We start from the raw sequence: 20,600 nt of genomic DNA, 5'->3' as shown, positions 1-20,600 counted from the left end.
GGGGAACAGAATCTCGCTCTTAGAAGATGAGCAATCCAAAAATGAATGCATAGTTTCTAATCTAGAAAAAAATATCCAACAGCAGGAATCTGACATTGAAGAAATATGGGCCCATCTTAAGAGAGCTAACCTAAGAATAATTGGAATAGAGGAGGGAAATGAAAGTGATACCAAAGGGATCAACAATCTCTTCAAGGAAGTAATAGCAGAAAATTTTCCAAATATAGAGCAAGAGGTTGATACACAGATCCAGGAAACTTATAGAACTCCCTTTAGACAGGATCGGAGAAGAGGATCCCCACGCCATATAATTGTCAAAATGACCAATGTGGAAGCCAAGCAGAGAATCTTAAAGGCAACAAAAACAAAGGGCCAACTGACATTCAGAGGCAAACCAATTAGAATCACTCCAGACTTCCCAAACCAAGTCTTGAGAGCCAGAAGGGCTTGGAGTAACATATTCCAAACTCTGAAAGAAAACAACTTCCAGCCAAAAATGTCCTACCCAGCAAAACTTTCTATCAAATTAGATGGAGAAATAAGAAGCTTCCATGACAAACAGAAACTGAAGGAATTTATGTCTTCAAAACCAGCGCTAGAGAAAATACTCAAAGAGATTAACTACAAAGAAGAAATAGGTAACACTCACCAGAACCAGAGAAACAAGAGTTTCCATCCAACAGACAACTAAGATTGGTTATCTGTGGAGATTCATTATTTATGTTAGTCTTTTACCTATCTCTAAGTTGTATTGTTTGCCTTTATTGTTGTTAATTTTTAGGATGTCTAGTTGGAATATTAATATACCTTCAGATATAGCATTTGGAAATATTTTATCCAATTCTATTAGTAACTTTTAACTCTGTTTACATTGTATTTGGATATACAATATTTTCTTTTATTTTTTAGGGAGTTTGTATATTCTTCTGTTGCCTGTGCCATTGAAATCATATCCAAGAAATCACTGCCAATTTCAATGTTGTGAGGTTTTATGACCCAGATTTTCTCCTAAAAGTTTATAATCTTAAGATTTATATTTAGGTCTTTTATCTATTTTGAGTTAATACTTGTATATGGGATTAGGTAAAGGTCCAATTTTATTCTTTTCCATGTAATTATTATTTTTCAACAATATTTAGTTAAAAGATTATTATTTCCACCACCAAATGTTCGTGGAAACCTTGTCAAAAATAACTTGACAATATAGGGAAGAATTTAGCTCTAGGCTTGTATTTAACTCCAATGGTCTATATATCTGCCTTTAGAACAGTACTACACTGTTTCAATCATTGTAGCTTTATATGGTTTGAAATCAGAAAATATATATCTGCTAGCTTTGTTCTTTTTCAAGATCATTTTGGGTATCTAGAATTCATATTCCATATTAGGATAGATTTTTTTCTGAAAAATAAATATATAAATATATGATAGTTTCACCTAAAAAAACAGAAAAAAATATGCTCTAGTAAGAAAGAAAGCAAAAAAAATATTGAAATGCTATCTTTAAATCATCAAACGCTTGGTATCAGACAAATGAAACTGTTATGTGAGATTATCATTTTTAATTTTGGATAAATTGCTATAATACTAGATGTCAACCACTAAGCCAAGCATGGGAAGGAGGGATGGGGAGAGAATGGGGTGGGGATCGGGTGGGGGCTGACTGGGCGATGTGTGCATGTATGTCTACAAAAGTTTGTATCCCACTATGATGTATGAATACAGTGCACCAATAAAATAAAATTAAAAAAAAAACTGTTTTTTGTTGTTTTCTACAACTAAAAAGTTTGTTCTACCATAAAAAACAAACCCGTGATTAATTCTTTAAAGTTAATTCATAGACTAGTACAGTCAAGTTGCTTATACTAGATGTGAACATATTTGTTAAGATCTAATTGACAATTATTAAGTTGGAAGATATGCATACCAAATGAGGTAAAATACAATCATTTTTACCCCGACATAAAAAGGTTAAGATATATAAGTGAGTGATCCCCTCGATATGCCTATATCTACTTCACACATTTGTATATCCACTTTTATGACTACAGTTACAAAAATATTTTATAAGAATTCTGTACCATATCACTAGCGATAAATTATATGTAGGTTTTTTGCAGCCACTTATACTTTAGAAACTAGTGTTTCCGTCATCAGAAACAGAGGAAAATGCATTGACATTTCACATAAATGAAAATCTACTTTGATACTTACACAAGTATCAATTTACAAATGCATATAACAGCATAACAACTAGACTACATAGCAACAGAGAATGATTATACCAGTAGTACCATTTATTAAGCAATCGTGTATTAAATATATATCCAAGTCATATGATTATTATAAATGAAGCCAGCTTGGATTTGTACCCAAGGCTGGCTGTCTGCTCACTCTGAATTTAAGGTGAATCACCATAGTAGAAACTTTCAAGATTCTTTAATGAATCCTGACAGGAACACTGGGAGAGACTAACATATCTATTAGTCAAAACAGGAAAAAAAATGCATTAAAGAAACAAGTAATACTGGTTAAGTTGGAAAAAGCAGAGAAAGTAAGAGAGGCGCTTTGTAAACCTTTCCAATTTCTGAATTTCATTTAAGGGGACATGCTAAATGTCACAGGAACGACATCAAGTTGCAAAGAGGCCTATAAATTTATAGTACAATATTTTTTTTAAGTGTGTGTGGTATCAGCATTTGAATCCAGAGGCATTCTACCTTTGAGCTACATCCCCCAGCACTATTTCATTTTCTTCTTCTTCTTTTTTTTTTTTTTTTTTGCGGGTCTGGGGATGGAACCCAGGGGCATTTGACCTCTGAGCTACACCCCCTGCCCTATTTTTTTTTTTTTATCCTTATTTTGAAACCGGGTCTCACTGAGTTGCAGAGGGCCTCACTAAGTAGCTGAGACTGTCCCCGAACCGCGATCCTCCGGTCTCAGCCTCCCGAATGCTGGGATTACAAGCGTGCGCCACCACGCCCGGCTCATTTTCTTCATTTTTTTAAGTTGTGGAGGGCCTCACTAAGTTGATGAGGCTGGCTGTGAACCTATGATCCTTTGGTCTCAGCCTCCCAAGTACTGGGATTACAAGCTTAACCCATCACACTCAGTTTACAATATAGTATTTTTAATGCGACAAGACTTAAATAGACATTGTAATTTGGTGGAATGGGATCAAGAAACATGAACAATTCTTGTTTATTAAAAATTCCAGCCGGGCGTGGTGGCGCATGCTTGTAATCCCCGTGCTTGGGAGGCAGAGACAGGAGGATCGCGCAGGTTCGAAGCCAGCCGTGCGCGCTGGCTTAGGAGACCCTGTTTCCAAAAAAAAAAAAAAAAATGTAAAAATGGGTCTGGGAGTGTAGCCCGGAGGTAGAAGGGCTTCCAGGAACCCCAGTACCACCAAAAAAAAAAAAAAAAAAAAAAAAAAAAAAAATTCCAGCCGGGCGTGGTGACACACGGTATAATCCCCGCGCTTGGGAGGCATAGACAGGAGGATCATGCAGGTTCAAAGCCAGGTTCGAAGCCAGCCGCGCTGGTTTAGGAGACCCTGTTTCCAAATAAAAAAAATATAAAAAATAGATCTGGAAGTGTAGCCTGGAGGTAGAAGGGTTTCTAGGAACCCCAGTACCACCAAAAAAAAAAAAAAAAAAAAAACCAAATAACCATTGTTTTAACTAAAAAGACATGGGGTAGGTGGCTAGAGAGAGCCAACAGAAGGCTTAGATAACAGGATTAGAGAGTTTACCACTATGAGAAAATAAGGGCAAAAGTTACCTATTTTCAACTATAAAACACTAGTTTAGCTATTAGTTACCTGTGTACCTTTGTTTCCTTTTTCTTTTTTTTTTTGTGCAGTACTGGACATAGAACCCGGGGACATTCTATCTCCAAGCTACACCCCCAGCCCTATTTTTTAATTCTTTATTTTGAAACAGGGTCTCCTGAATTGCAAAGGGGCTAAGTAGCTGAGGCTGTCTGCGAATCCAGATCATCCTGTCTCAGCCTCCGTGCGCTACTACTACTGTATACCTTTTTAATCTACTTATATTCTCCTTGAGAACAGGAACCCTCACCCACCTCTTTTTTTTTTAAACTTTTAGTATTTAGGAGAAAGTAATATATGCAGTCTAAAACATTCATTTAAACATTTATCACATGCTAGAACGTCCTTGAAAAGAACATCAGTGTGTTTTTTTTCTTTTTTTGGTACTGGGGATTGAACCCAGGGGCCTCCTACCTCAGGGCCACACCCCCAGTCCTATTTATTATTCGTTGTGGAGGACCTCACTAAGTAGCTGAGGCTGGCCACAAATCTGCAATCCTCTTGTTTCAGCCTCAAGGACTGGGATTACAAGCTTCTGCCACTATGCCTGGCCATCTGTGTTGTTCTTTTGGTTGCGGGGGGGTCTGGGGATGGAACCCAGAGGCATTCGACCTCCGAGCTACACCTCCTGCCCAATTTTTTATTCTTTATTTTGAAACAGGGTCTCACTGAGTTGCGAAGGGCCTCACTAAGTAGCTGAGGCTGCCTGCGAACCGCGATCCTCCAGCCTCAGCCTCCCAAATGCTGGGATTACAAGTGTGTGCCACCACGCCCGGCTTATCTGTGTGGTTTTTTTTTTTTTTTTTTTTTTTTTTGGTGGTACTGGGTTCCTGGAAACCCTTCTACCTCCTGTATACATACATACATATATACATACATACATATATACACATATATATACATATTGTTTTTATTTTTTTATTTTTTTATTTTTTATTTTGGTGGTACTGGGATTCCTAGAAGCCCTTCTACCTCCGGGCTACACTCCCACAGGCTACACTCCCAGACCTATTTTTTTTTACTTCTTATGTGGAAACAGGGTCTCTTAAGCCGGCAAGGCTGGCTCCGAACCAGCAGGTGATCCTCCTGTCTCCGCCTCCCAAGCATGGGGATTACAAGTGTGAGCCACCACGCCCAGAATCAGTGTGGTTCTTGACAATGGATTTTCACATATGCTAGATTTATTTTTCCCCTTGGAACTTCCCCTCCCCCACCCAGTTAGTATAGTCTGTAATAAAAATAATACCTACTAGATATGTTGCCTAATATTTCTAGTTGAGCTCCCACTTTGAACAAACCACAAAAAACATATCGATAGCATTTCATTCCAGACCCTTGCTAAAAGCTAATTAGAGCACTAGCTAGCTAACTACCTATTTCAAGAATATGAGACACCGAGAGGACTCAGAAACAAAGAGGTGGTTAAACCAGGCTGGACACACATGCAAGATGACAGCTGAAAGAGACAGAGATTGAGAACACAAAACTCAGATAGCAAGACACCATGAGACTCTAGGGATGGAGGCAATAACACCCAGTCCTCATTTTAAGTTTCCAATAGGTAGCAGGCTGGCTGAGGATTCTGAGAACTCTATTAATAATCTTTCTTTGAGCTACCTTGAATTATTTCTGCCTTCTTTAGTTAAATGAGCCTTGATAAGAAAAATGGTATGTCTCCAAGTTCCACCATGAGCAAACCATTTGATCAATATTTCCAACATGATTCATTCTAATATTGTAGCCTCAATATCTTCCTAATCACTTGCATAGATACTTGCTTAGTGTTGAGATGCTACTCTATCACTATCCTTTGTCTTGAAGTGAGAAGGGAGGACAAAGATGTACTACTGGGGAGTAAAACTAATACAGGTTTTTGGAAGACAATCTGACAGAATCATCCTATAATTTGTACATATTCTTAATTTCAATAGACCATTATTAAAAACTTACCCCTCAAAGAGTCAGACAAGTATACATAAAGCTAAACTATGTTCCTTATATAGCCTATTTTTATAAAAGCAAGAAATGTAAAATTTTGATTGCCTAGAAAGAAGATTCTATGCAATAATTAAAAACAATGCCATGACAGTAATAAGAAAGGTTAAAAAAAACTTAAGACCAAATAATGTCATGAAATAGATGTTTACAATATATTGTTAAACATGCAACTTGCATTTTTAAGCTGGGTGTGGTGGCACACACTTGTAATCCCAGCATTTGGGGGGCTGAGACGGGAGGAATGCAGTTCTAGGACAGCCTCAGCTACTTAGTGAGGTCCTTCGCAACTCAGTGAGACCCTGTTTCAAAATAAAGAATAAAAAATAAGGCTGAGGGTATAGCTTGGAAGTAGAATGCCCCTGGGTTCCATTCCCAGTACTGAAAAAAATTTGCAGCAAGATGTGGTGGCACAAATCTATAACCCCAGTATTTAGGAGGATGAGAGGAAGATGGAAGTTTCCAGGCCAGCCTCAGCAACTTAGTGAACTCTGTTTCAAAATAAAAAAGTAAACATTCGGGAGGCAGAGACTGGAGGATTTCATGGACAGCTTCAGCTACTTAGCGAGGCCCCCTGCAACTCAAAATTAAAAAGACTAAATAAATAGGGCTGGGGGTGTAGTTCGGAGGTATAATGCTCCTGGATTCCATTCCCAGTACCGCAAAAAACAAAAAACAAAATAAAAAGTAAAAAGGGCTAGGAGTATAGCTTGGATTGAGCTGCTCCTGAGCTCAATCCCCAGTAACAACAACAGCAACAAAGCAAGTTGCACAATGGTATGTAATGATATATGTCTTAGAAAAATATGAGGGCATGCTTTTAAAAGATCAAGTATCATATTTCATTATTGCTTCAATAATGCATTTTTTAAAATTTTAACATCTCTAAAATTGAGATGCCTCATATAACTGTTGTCAGCTAGGTAGCAGTTGTGACATGATTGTATTACCTATGCATCAAAATATGAAGTATGGGGCTGGTGCTGTAGATCAGTAGTAGAGCACTTGCATGGATTTTGTAAGGCCCCTGGTTCAATCCCCAGCATTGCAAACAAACAAAATATAAAATCTGAAGAATGAATATCAGTAGCTTTGGGGGGGGGGAACTATGGAGATAATGATGAGGCATTCTTAAGAAATATCGTCATTCGTTCTCTTGATAGTGAGATAAAACAGGGACATTCAACACCTTTAAGTTGAAAGTTAACAGAGCAGACTTCGAATACGAGAAGGTATATTACCTTTCTCAGACAAATGGTACACGTGTGTGTGTGTGTGTGTGTGTTACTGGGGATTAGACCAAGGGTCATTCTATTTCCAAGCCACACACCTATCTCTTTTTATTTTTTATTTGGAAACAGGGCCTTGCTAGGTTGCTGAGAGTCTTGATACATTGCTGAGTCCTCGAACCTGCAATCCTCTTGTCTCAGCGTCCCAAGCACTGGGATTACAGGTGTGTGACACCATGCTGGGATTAAATTGCTATTTTTAATTGGTTGGTTCAGTTTGGAAGTGTGAACAATGTTGTAAAGAAAGAAGAGTTAAATTTGCAGTTTAACTAAGAAAGCACCATTTAATTCAAAACATACCTTTACTATATAAATACTGTAGGAATATAGAACCTATTAACTCTATTATGAATGGAATCATGCCCCCCCCCAATTTTTATGTTGATGCTCTAACTTTTCATGTACGTGTATTTGGACATAGAGCTTATAAGGAAGTAATCAAAGTTAAATAAAGTCATAATACAATAGGACTGATGCTCTTTCAAATAGAGGATGAGACCAGAGACACCTAGTCTATGGCATTTTGTTACAGTAGCTCTAAACTCACTAATACAGGTTCTTTCTAGCATCATTTTTAAAAATTTAGACAATGTTTTCAGTTTCAACTTGCAACATCCTCTCCTGCCACAATGCCAGCATCCCTCCTATATCACTTTTGATAAGTGAAAGTGATGAACACATTTTCAGTTCCAACACCAATGGGTGTTTTGGCTTCTATATGCTGGTGGTGGAAGAGGAAAGCAGAGACGAAGGCTTTCAGACTGTTATTTAGTGTAGATGTAGCTAGGGAAGAGAAGGCTGTCTCAGGCTCCCAAGTACTGGTATTACAGGTCTTCTGTGCCACCCACCCTTCCTGACTTCATTATCTTTAGAATGTGGCCAACAGTGCTTACCTGTTCTCACTTGGATCTCAGGTGTTCCTCAAAGGCTCATATGCTAAAGGCTTGGTTGTCAGCCTCCCTTGGTTGGGAGGTGGTAGAACGTTGGGAGGTTCTTCATGGAAAGAAACTAGGTGCATGCCATTAAGGGAATTTGAGACACTGCCTCCTCCTTCCCTCTCTCTTTGCTTTCCAGACATCATGAGGTGAACAGACCACCACCAGGTGCTCTGGCCGTAGGCCCAAAGTGATCATGGACTCAAATCTCTGAAACCATGAGCCAAAATAAGTATTTCCTCATTTATATTAATTCTCTTGGGTATTTTTTCACAGTGATAGAAAGCTTACTAATAGATCATCTCATAAAATTTTTAAGGAATAAGTCAAATCACATATTTAAAATCTGGCCAATGCAAATAATACTATAAAAATATCATTTCTTCACGAATAAAGTACATCCTCAGTCCAGATACTCAATGTTCACCCTCTCCCCAGTACTGGGGATTGAACCCAGCGGCAATGTACTTCTGAGCTACATCCCAGCCCTATCGTTTTCTCTATTTTGAAATAGAGTCTCACTAAGTTGTAGGAAGCCTAAGTATCTGAGGCTGGCTGCAAACCTGCAATCCTCCTGACTCCGCCTACAACATACTGGGATTACAAGCATAAACCACCACGCCTGGTCCCACACAATTTTTCATGCAATTTGACAAGCTAGTCTAAAATTCATCTGAAGTAGAAGGTTTAGAGAAAATTCAAATGAAAAAGAAAATTGGGAGAATTTTGCTACTATATGAACATAGTATATTTGTAATTAAATCATTTGGAATTAGCATAGTAACAGACAAATACAGAAATGAAAAAGAATGGAGTCCAAAAACAGGCCTAGATATGAAGATTTTTCGTATCATAAAGGTATAGTGAAGCTAGGCATGATGGCACACGCTTGTAATCTCAATATTTGGAAAGCTGAGACAGGAGGATTGCAGTTCATGCCCAGACTCAGCTACTTAGTGAGGCCCTCCCCAACTTAGTGAGACCCTGTTTCAAAATAAAGAATAAAAAAATAGGGCTGGGGTGTAGCTTGGAGGTAGAATGTCCCTGGGTTCCTCTCCATTACCGCAAAATAAATAAAGAAGGAAAGAAAAAAAAGTGAGAAAGAAAGGTATAAGGGTAAACTCACACACACACACACACACCCTTAAACTTTTCATTCCATATATTAAAATAAATCTCCAGTGGAGCCAGGTGTGGTGGCGCACACTTGTAATCCCAGTGCTTGGAAGGCTGAGACAGGAGGATCACACAAGTTCAAAGCCAGCCTCAGCTACTTAGCGAGGCTCTCAGCAACTTAGTGAGACCCTGTTTCCAAATAAAGTATAAAAAAGGTCTGGGGGTATAGCCCAGAGGTAGAAAAGCCCCTGGGTTCCACCTCTAGTAAAACACACACACACACACACACACACACACACACACACACACACTCCAGTGGATTCAAGTTCCAAAAGTAAAAATTAAATTAATAAAAGAGAAAGTATAGAACACACATTAAGAGGGTTAGGGAAAGCTCTAAGTAAGAAAACTCAGCTGGGCATGGTGGCGCACGCTTGTAATCCCAGCATTCAGGAGGCTGAGACCTGGAGGATCACGGTTCGCGGACAGCCTCAGCTACTTAGTGAGGCCCTCTGCAATTCAGTGAGACCTGGTTTCAAAATAAAGAATAAAAATAGAGCAGGGGGTGTAGCTCGGAGGTAGAATGCCCCTGGGTTCCATCCCCAGACCCGCAAAAAAAAAAAAAAGAAAAAAAGAGAAAAAGGAAACTCAAGAGCTATTATTCCGACATTGAATAAAGAAGGCTCATGTACTTTATTCCTGCACTGCAACTTTTTTTCATTAAGAGTAATGAAGTAAATCTCAACCTCTAATGTAGTACTCTAATTATACAAAAAATTTCCTTAAAGATAAATTAGTCTTATAAACACATAGGAACAAAATAGGAAGAATTTTTTTTAAAAAAGGTAATTTCTCATACCAATATTAAATACAATAAAGCAATTTTCTACTGAGTAGGCAATTTAGTGACCTAACTACTAGTGGTTATAATCACACACACGTTAGAAACATAAAATATAGTAGAAAACTTAATTTTAAAAGAAATATGTAATATGCCCCTATAATTCTAAATTTCATTATGATGTGAATTACTCAATAACTCACAATCATTTCCTTAAAAGTAATTATCTTAGCTAAGCATGGTGGCTCAGGCTTGTAATCCCAGCATTCGGGAGGCTGAGACAGGAGGATCACAGTTTGCAGCCAGCCTCAGCTACTTAGTGAGGCTCTTTGCAACTTAGCGAGACCCTGTTTCAAAATAAAGAGTAAAAAATAGGGCTGAGGGTACAGCTTGGGGTAGAATGCCCCTGGATGGCATCCCCAGTACCGCAAAAAAAAAAAAAAAAAAGAAAAAAAAAAGAAAAAGAAAAGTAATAATCTTAAAACTTAGTGTTTAAACGAATCAGAAGCAGAAAACCTATATTAGGTAATCACAAGGTAAAACAAAACTTCATTCAACATTCTAAAGATGTACTTTCTGTAATCCAATAGAAACAAAGTGTGCTAAGTTTTTCTTCTTGAATGACAGCCTTGGAATTATGTTTTAGCATGTTGACAAAAGCTTTATCTCAAGGTTTAATGGTCTGAATAGTTTTCAGTTGTGCATTATCTTTTTTTTTTTTTTTACAATGAGAAAATGATCTGTAACTGACTTACAGCCCATGTAGTATCTAGAAATGTCAATCTAGGGGAATAAAAGATGTCACAGGTACTTCTCAGAGACATTTCCATAATTCCTGATTTTTCCTAAAAGAGACCAGTAAAGTTGACGTCTCTCCATTGCTAACAGAGTTATTTCTGGCCACTGTACATTTTCCTTCAAACTTAAATTTTACTCTTATCCTCCATCCCCATAGGAAGCAGGTAGAATCATGGAACGAATGGTTGAATAAGGAATTCTCCTTTTGATGATTATCAGGAATTTTATGGTATAAAAGCAATAACTAGATGAAAGGACTGAAGCTACAAAATCAAAGGTCTCAACAATAAGATACTCTTATAATGTACACAAAAAATCATTTATCTTCACTCTTTCCAGTAATTCCAGCCTTAAGACAAACCCCATCCCTTATTATCCAATACAACTATTACACTTTAGTCTTTCTTATGCTAAAAAGTTTCCTATCTTTCATGGAGAGGTAAATAGGTGAAGATGGTTAACAGGTCTCAAGAAGATACTAATTTACAGCTAAGAGAAAACTCTAAGTTATGGTCTGACCTCACTTTACTTAAAAAAAAAAAAAAACCTCTAACGTCATTTACTGACAACCTTAAAATGACTTCTCACGAAACAAAAACTCTAGGAATCTGTGAAGTGCTTGCTTGTGAGAATGAGGGAATTCTTCCTTCAAAGGCGGGAAATGTCAAATATGAAGTTTAACTTGTAAAGGGCAAGAGCAAAAATCCGTGAGGTTTATACTGATAGTTTGGGAGAAAGAAAGTCTCCTTGTTCCTAGAGAAGTCTCAAACCCCTGCCACCTAGTCCATGGTTGAAGCGAAAGGCTGATACTTTCTTGCCCAGGCAAGCCCCAAGATGTTCCCGGGCTTTCCGGAAAGCCGCCATGGCTTTCAGGCAACCTCGACATTCTCACAGAAGAGTCATCTCACGTCCGGCCTGCAAGCCAGGTTCGTCATAAATACGCTGGGCAGAGGCAGAAGCGAAGCCGAGGGGACTGGCCACGCAACTGTCAAACGAAGCCCACCCGCTGCTAAACCGTCCCCAAGGCTACGAGCCTTCCGCACGCCTGACACTCACCAGTTGCCTAGGATCGCGACTACAACTCCCAGGAGGCCGCGCGGCTGCCGGGGCAGCGTCCTTCCCAGAATGCAGCGCGGCGGCGTCCCTACCCCACCCTCCCCGCTCTCCGCTCCTCCTACTTTTCTACCGTCGTCCCCCGCGAGGGCCGGAGGTAGGGTGTGGGCGGGGGACCCCGAGCTCGCGGCGTGTCGCGTCAGACGCCGGGAGGGGGACGGGGCGGGGAGTCGGGGTAGAATGGGAGGACGCAGGGGAGGGGAGCGGGAAGGGGAGGGGAGGGTAAATAGTGGGCCAGGCAGGAAGATGGCGGCCGCAGCGGGGGTGTGAGTGGACCTGGGTCTCTGCAGCTGGATTTTTCCCCCCTTCTGCCTCCTTTTCCCTCCGCTCACTGAGGTTGGCACCGAGAGGGGTCAGTTGGGGCAGCGGCGCGGGGGTCACGGCGACGGCGGCTGACGGCTGGAAGGGCAGACTTCCTTCGCCGCTCGCCCTCCTCCCCGGGTCCGCTCGGCGTCAGGCGCGGCGGCGGCGGCGCGGCGGCGACCGGACTCCGTCCCTGCGCCGGCTCCCTCCAGCCCCGGCGCGGGCACTCTGGGCTTCGCCATCCCCCGAGCCTTCGCCCCCCGGACCGGGCGCCGCCTCCGGCGCAGCTCACGGAGCGGGGGCCGGGCTCCTGCTTGGCTGTCGCGCCTCCATGTCGGATAACCAGAGCTGGAACTCGTCGGGCTCGGAGGAGGACCCGGAGACCGAGTCCGGGCCGCCTGTGGAGCGCTGCGGGGTCCTGAGCAAGGTGAGCCACCGCGGCGCCCGGGGCCGGCTGCGGACTCACCTGCCGCCACCGCGGCGGGGCGAGCGGAGCCCAGGGCTCGGGGTGGGGCTGCGCTCCCGGGCTCGGCGCCCCGGCCCGGGCGGGGGCTGCGGCGGCAGAGCCGCTGAGTACCTGGGGCCGGGGCGGGGAGGCGGGGGAAAGGGGTAGCCCTGCCCGTCTGCCCTGGGACTGAGCGGCGGCCCGCGACCTGGGGAACACGTAGGAACCCGAGATCCGGTTTCGGAGGCGAGATGCGCACCGTGACGACGCGGGACCCCGGGCGCAGCTGTCCCGGGTATAGGAATCTGGGTTGGGCCACTGTGGTGTCAGTACTACTGGGCGTGGGGGCGGTTCAGATTAGACCTTTCAGAGGAGATTACTCTGGAGGTTCCCAGTAGAAGGAGGCTGAGGGCTCTGTTGACTGGACTGTTCTAACAAGCCATTTGAGTCGGAATTGTTCCCGGAATTTAAGGTAGTAAAGTTATTAGGTGGCAGTAATCCTCGGTGTCGAGAGAGATGTAAATGTGGAGCACTTAACGTACTTTCCCCCCCTTACTCCAAATTTAGAAAAGAGCTATTGAATTGGCATGTGATGAGTATAAGAAATAGTAACTTGGAACATGTCAGAATGGAGACCGACCTTTAAGTCCAGGAGAAATTGCATTTTATTATAAAATATTTTTGGCCGTGATGAGTAAGGAATAGGCATTTTACTTTTTTTTAGCAAAGTGGATAGTCATTTGTCAAACTGAAGGTGGGTGATCTTTTGATAGTATATGGTGTTTTGTTTTTTAAAAGCATTTTTGCTATGAGAAGACTCACGTAGCTTTTTCACTTCCTCTCCTTTTCCTGTTAAACTTTTAGAAATGGCTGGAGCTAGCAGTTAACTGGAAGAGGGGGAGTTGAAGCCAGTCCTTCAACAAGCTGGTCATAAGATACCAGGTCATGTGCAACCACTGGCTATTAAGAAATCACTCTGCTTCCGGTGTTCACATGAGAGGCATTTGGATATCGTTTGTGGAATTGATTTGTATTAGGCTTTTATAATGTCTTTAGAAGACTACTGAGAAAGGGCCTAGGACAGGCAGGGATATGTCAGATGTAAAGCTTAACTTTTATTTTTGTAGCAGAAAAATCATAGTGTGTTGGTACTGTGATCCTTTTTGGAATTTCAATACAGTATTTTCAGAAAAGTGAAACTCTCCAGGGTTTCTTTATATTAATGCATCTTATAATTCAGGCATTTGTATAAAATACAGTGTGTAATACTCATTTTGTGATAGAGATTGTTATCAAATGGATTCTTTGCTTAGTGATTCTCATCGTTTCCTCACTTTTCTATCAGATGAGAAACATATTGCCATATTAGTATTGTGATGTTAAGTATTTTATAAAACAAGCTGTACCTTTTGACCTATTGATCATCACTTGTTAGGAGGTAGGGGAACAAGAGTAGGTAGTGGGAAAAAGTCATGTGTTCAGAGTACTTACTGTTTACAGTGTACTGTAGTAGGTCTACTATAGATCAAAACGTGGAAGGCTATCTCTAATATTTAAATAGAAATGCAGTATTTGCCCACTTGTGTGGAAAGGGAGTAATGTCAATTTTGACTGTTGCTACATATGTAGAATCAACAGGAGTAATACTTTTGATGTTATTCTTAATAGCTATGTAGGAAATCTCCCTGAAATTTAACAATTAATGGTGACATATAATATTTTCTGGAAGCTTTTATTCAAGGATTTTTGGTTTGGTTTGGTGGTAGTGATGATACTGGAGATCCAACCCTGGACTTGGTGCATACTAGGCAAGTGCTCTACCATAGAGCTATAACCGCAATCCCATCAAGGGTGTTTTATATTGAATATATATTATTATCATGCTGAGGGTGGTACATGTTTTTAAGTTTAAAGTACATGTTATATATTTCAAGTCCTTTTTGCTTACCTGATAGTTTAAGCAAAAGTTAGATCTTAGCATCTGTTCTTTTCCTTCTATTAAGTAATAGTAGATGCATTCCAATACTAATTTGTTTTACTTTTTTCTCCCTTACAATGGAGTGGCTCTGGAATGGTGTGTGAATTTACATAAAAAATATACCAGTCCAAAAGTTTTTTCCCCCTCCTATATGCTAATCTGAAATACAGGGAAATATGTATGAAGCATATTTTTTAGAGTCACTTCTTAAGAGACTAGGCTCTAGAAATAATGGATAGACAATAATTCTAGATGGTTAAAACAAATATCAGGGTGGCTTATGGCTAGGAAGAGATTCATGCTTTTGTAGAACTTGAAAGTAACCAAACCTGGATTAAATAAATATTACCCACCTTTTTCTGAATGTCCTCTATTCTTAATAGATTACCTTACCTTTCCACATACCTATTGGCTGAAATTCTTTTGATTCCATCATAAATGCCCTCCTTACTGTTACACCTTTTCTTATTTCACCAATCATTTAAGATTTCCTTCTGAATTCATGTAGTATTTTGTTTGAAACTTGCTTTTGACTCTTATCCTAAATATATTTCGTTTTTCTGAATTTGTCTTGTGGGACCGTAGGTGACAGTTCTTTGATTCTCCTGCAGTGTCTAACATACTGCCTTGTTGGTATTTGTTAAAAGGGGAAGTGAGGAAGCAAACATAAGAGAGCAGAGCGAAGGCAAAAACCTGTCTTCCAGGTGTAATAATAGCAGGTAACATTTACTGAGTAAACAGTCCTAAAGCTTATGTTATTTGTCAGTTCCTCTTTAGGAAAATAATACACAGTTATAATGAACACTTGCTGGGGCCCCTCCTCTCACTTTGAAAGGAGTCTGTTCTAGTGAGATTGAAGCTTAAGCTTCATTAGCTGTGTATAACTCTGCCTCAAACTGAGAAAATAATATGTGCCTACCACTGTTCTCATTCTATACTTGTTTAATCTTAATTCTGAGAAAGAACTAACAAAAAGAAATAAACACATAGGATGATAAGAAGCTTGACCACAGTCACAGTTACTAGCCTCATGAAAAGGGAAGCAAGGGAGGGTTAATCTATATAATCTCTTCAGTGCCAATCTTTGCAAAGTGGAAAGTTGTTCAGGTAAGTTTTGGAGCCGGATTCTCTGTAAGATGAGCTTGTAAGATAAGTAACTAAATGTGCTTAACAAGTAAATAAGATTATGTAGGTTGTGACAAAGCAGAAAAAGTAAGGAGTCCAGGAACCTCATAATTTGATTAGAATAATTGAAAATTGGGAAGAGAAGGCAAATTTAAGGGTTTAATATGAAGAAAAAGATGAGTAGGATTTGGTGATAGCTATATGGAATAAGAAGGAACAGTCATATTGAGTATCTTCGGTGACTTTGCTAAGCATTTTCATTGTTTTTTTAGTCACTCAGGCAACAGGCAAAGAAACAGAAGCTCACAAAAGTTAAATAACTTGTCAAAACTCACGCAACTAATAGAATAGTTGAGTCTGTTTAATTCTATATCCATTACCTTCTTCATGTATGTACTAATTCTGAGCTAGATTTGAGTTTGAATAACTGCAAAAGTAGTTAATACAACCAAAAAAATAGAATATGGAGAAGGAAGTACAGGGTAGGTGAATTGAGTTTTGTTACTATCGTTTATTTTAAATTGGTATCTAAATGATAGAAACTCATAGGCAGTTAGAAATAAGGAAATAGTAATTAGGGAGCCCATAGAAAAAATGAGTTAAATTGTGGGCGTGGGTGAACTCTCAGGCTGGGGTGATAATAATAGGACTTAGAAAATTTAAGAGTTAAACCAATCTCAGATATGTTAAATTAGGGAATAGGAAAATAAAGATTTCTCAGTGGATAAAATGCCAGAGCCAGGGTATTAGTTTTTAACAATCCACTTGGAATTAGTTTTTGGAATTAGCAAATAGTTTTGGAATTGTTTGTACTTAAAACCTTGGAGCATAATAAAAACATGTAAATATATTTCCACAAAAAGTTACATTTCCCTTTTCTAGTTTATGAAAAGTTGTAACCTTTATGTACATTAAAACTTTAATATCATGGAAGCCACTTTTAAATATAGTACAAGAGACAGATAATCTTAGTATGGTTTTGTTTTGTTTTGTTTTGTTTTGTTTTGTGGGACTGGGGTTCCTGGAAGCCCTTCTACCTCCAGGCTATGCTCCCAGACCCATTTTTTTTTTTTAATATTTTTTATTTGGAAACAGGGTCTCTTAAGCCAGCGTGGCTGGCTTCGAACCTGCGAGATCCTCCTGTCTCTGCCTCCCAAGCGCGGGGATTACAAGCGTGCGCCACCACGCCCAGCAATCTTAGTATGTTTTTGAAATCCAACTTTGTATTATTACTCCTGGGTTAAAAATATATATTCTCAAGTTGGACATGGTACACACTATAATGCTAGTACCTGGGAGACTGAGACAGGAAGATCTTAGGTTCCAGGCTAGTGTGTAGTAACTTTAGTGAGACCCTGTTTCAAAATAAAAAATAAAACATAGCTGGGGTGTAGCCTAGAGGTAGAGCCATTCCTGAATTCAATCATTAAATCCCCAGTATCCCCTCACACACACTATGCATGTATGTATTTGTGTGTGTATATATATATATATATATATATACACATACATACATACATATATGTGTGTGTGTGTGTGTGTGTGTGTCTTCATGTGTGTGTGTATACATGAAATTTGAAAAATGAATTAACTTTTTTTGGGGGATAGGGATTGAGCCCTGGAAAGTTCTACCTCTGAACTACACCTCCAGCCCTATTTTATTTATTTTTTATTTTGAAACAGGGTCTCACTAAGTTGTGGAGGACCTTACTTAAATTACTGAGGTTGGCTGTGAGCCAGCAATCCTCCCTGTCTCAGCTTCCCAAGTACTGGGATTACAAAGTATGCATAACTACACCCAGCTATTTAACCATTTTAAATGTGTGGTGTTGAGTTCTGTAGGGAAAGATTAAAACTGATGTGAAATTACTAAAGATTAATAATCTAGTATTTTTACTTTGATACAGTTATTACCATAAATTTCCATATGAGTATAATGTACAGTAAAAGTAGAATTTTGTTATTCATATCAAACTACTATTGATTTAGAAGACTGTATGCAGTACTTAGTATAGGAGAAAGGCTATATAACTGAACTTACATTTCTATAGATTATGTTAATTATGACAGACCAGAACGATGTAAATGTCATGAGGTGATAAGGGGAGGATACAAAGCACAACTTTTAACTGAAATCCTGCTATAGTTTTATTCTTTAAATGTTAGAAGAAAATGTTATATTGCATTTCTTATGTATGTATTTAAAATATTATAAAATTACTGAAGATCATACAATCTAGAAAATTTCTACTTCTAATCATTTTACTTTTGTGCGTATCATTAAGTGAAGACTTTTCATATTGGTTTTAAAATTTGATTGCTGTTTCAAAAAGTTTGGATTTCTTAAATACTGACTTGTTATTTTTTGTTTTTTTCTCTCTTTTCCATCTTTAGTGGACAAACTACATTCATGGGTGGCAGGATCGTTGGGTAGTTTTGAAAAATAATACTCTGAGTTACTACAAATCTGAAGATGAGACAGAATATGGTTGCAGGGGGTCCATCTGTCTTAGCAAGGCTGTGATCACGGTAAGTTGCAATTCTTCAGTAAGTATTCATTGAGCTTCATCTATATACCAGGAACTTTTTATGTTCTTGGTATATATTTGTGAACAAAATAAAGATTCTGATCCTTGTAGAGCATATATTCTAATACTATTCTCATAAAGTTGTTTTGAAGTGCTTATTACTCATGCTATTATTTTAGATAGACATGTAGGATTTCCTGTCAAATGAGATGGGACAGCTACTTGGTAGGTTATTGAAAGTATTAAATCAGGAAAATCATAAAAGTATACATATCTTTTACAGAATTTTAACTCAAAATATATTCATTTGCCAACATTTCATGTAGAGCTAATTCCATCTCTTTGTGTTGAGAGACGTTATTCCTATGTTAACTATATTTCTAATGCATGATCTGCCATCTCCAGCCTAATTTCTCTAAAATATAATAAAAGCTTAATGATACTTTTGAAAAATCTTTAGTATAGGCTCTTTCTGAATTTTTATTCATTTATTTTTGATGGTACTGGACTTGAACCCAAGGGTGATCTACCTTTGAACCACACTCCCAGCCTGATTTTATTTCTTATGTTGAAACAGAGTCTTGCTAAATTGCTGAAGCTGGTCTCAAACCTGCAGTCTTAACTGTCTCAGCCTCCCAAATATTGAGATTATAAGCGTGGACTACCACACCTGGTACTCTTACTGAATTTTTAAAAATTTTATTTGTAATTTTGTCACTTTTATTTAACTTAACACCTTTTAAAAAGAATCACTCATTTTTATGAGTCATCCTACTTAATTTCTAGTCAACTTAGTTTACCTAGAAATATTTTTTCTTTTGTTCTCTAGTCCGTAGGCTTAAATAATGTTATATAAGGACTATTACAAATAAAATAGCATAAATAGGTTTGGGAACAAACAATTGACTGGTTAAGCATATAACTACTAGGTCAGAAGTGCTTGATTATAATAAAGGACAACAAAAGTATAGACTAAGGCAGGAAAGTTAAATGTAGGTCAGTTAAAGGAGCTTTTATAGTAAAAATCTAAAAATGGCCAGGCATGGTGGCGCACACTTGTAATCCCCACACTTGGGAGGCGGAGACAGGAGGATCACACTGATTTGGAGCCAGCCTCGCTGGCTTAAGAGACCCTGTTTCCAAATTTAAAAAATATAAATTAGGTTGGGAGTGTAGCCTGGAGGTAGAAGGGCATCTAGGAACCCCAGTACCACCACCAAAAAAAAAAAAAAAAAAATCTAAAAATGGGTATGATATAACAAAAATAAATATTTTCTGGACTCATTCAAAGAGAAGTCACATTTTCTTCTGAGAGAATTTATATTGCCTACAAAAGTGAAAAGTATGCTTTGTATTTCTGTTATTTAAATCTTATTTACATGTTGTTTATGTTAAACATTTCAGGAAAATCTTACTGTATTTGTATGTATATCAGGGGAATGGTACTGGAGATTGAACCCAGGGGCATTCTACCTTAGAACTACAAGCCCTTTTTAATTTTGGTTTTGAAACAGTGTCTCACTAGATTTCTGGGAGTCTCACTGTGTTGCTGAGCCTATCCTTGAACCTGCTATCCTCCTGTCTTGGCCTTCCAAATACTGAAATTATAGGTGTGCCCACAGTGCCCAGTGTTACTGTATTTTTTTTTTTAATATATTCTGCCCCAATCTTATATTCAATGTTTAAAAGCAGAAGCTGGGTTCCGTATCAATCAAGTTGGAAAACAGATGAATTATTTGTAAGTGTTAATGAACTACTGTTCCCCATTCTAGAGACAGTTTTAAAGAAATATTTTGAACATAAAGGCTTAGTGTTTACTTTGACTGGCATGTGGTACACTATAATGTATGATGAAATTGTATTTAGTTGAGTATGTTGATTGTTTTTTCTCTTTTGATATAGATCATTATTCATGTCAGAGGATAGAATAATGAATGGAAATATACTTTATGATCCTTTTTGTGTGTGTGTGTGGTACTGGGGCTAGAACTAAGGGGCCTTCCACTTCTGGGCTACACTCCCAGACCTATTTTATATTTTTATTTGGAAACAGGGTCTCACTGAATTGCTAAGAGCCTCACTAAGTAGCTGAGGTTGGCTTCAAACCTGTGTGATCCTCCTGTCTCAGCCTTCCAATAACTGGGATTACAAGCATGCACCACCATGCCCAGCTTTACTTTATGATCTTGAAGTATCTTTTCCCGTTCCTTCCCAGCTCTCCTTCTTTTGCATATTAATTGCAATATTTGACTTTTTAAAAACAATACAATGATTGTTGATAATAGAAAAGATAAAAAGATGGATA

The 20,600-nt window shown here is 38.9% G+C and overlaps 1 protein-coding gene across 3 annotated transcripts in view; it reads left to right on the top strand.

Moving 5' to 3' along the window:
- Positions 1 to 12,292: 12,292 nt before the first annotated feature.
- The window catches only part of CERT1 (ceramide transporter 1), a gene marked incomplete at both ends in the record, with an annotated part of 117,243 nt that continues 108,935 nt past the window's right edge, over positions 12,293 to 20,600 (top strand). For 2 of the 3 annotated variants that reach the window (XM_080698201.1, XM_080698202.1), the window contains 2 exons: positions 12,551 to 12,646; positions 18,162 to 18,296. In XM_080698201.1, the coding sequence (XP_080554327.1) occupies positions 12,551 to 12,646; positions 18,162 to 18,296 (231 nt within the window). Of the gene's footprint in view, positions 12,647 to 18,161; positions 18,297 to 20,600 lie in introns of all 3 variants that reach the window. The other variant, XM_080698203.1, reaches the window with a different exon arrangement.

Source organism: Muscardinus avellanarius, assembly GCF_963383645.1.
Source record: "Muscardinus avellanarius genome assembly, chromosome: 1".
NCBI classification, from domain to species: domain Eukaryota; kingdom Metazoa; phylum Chordata; class Mammalia; order Rodentia; family Gliridae; genus Muscardinus; species Muscardinus avellanarius.
The sequence above is the reverse complement of the archived record's forward strand: the minus strand, read 5'-3'. Positions and strand labels throughout refer to the sequence as shown.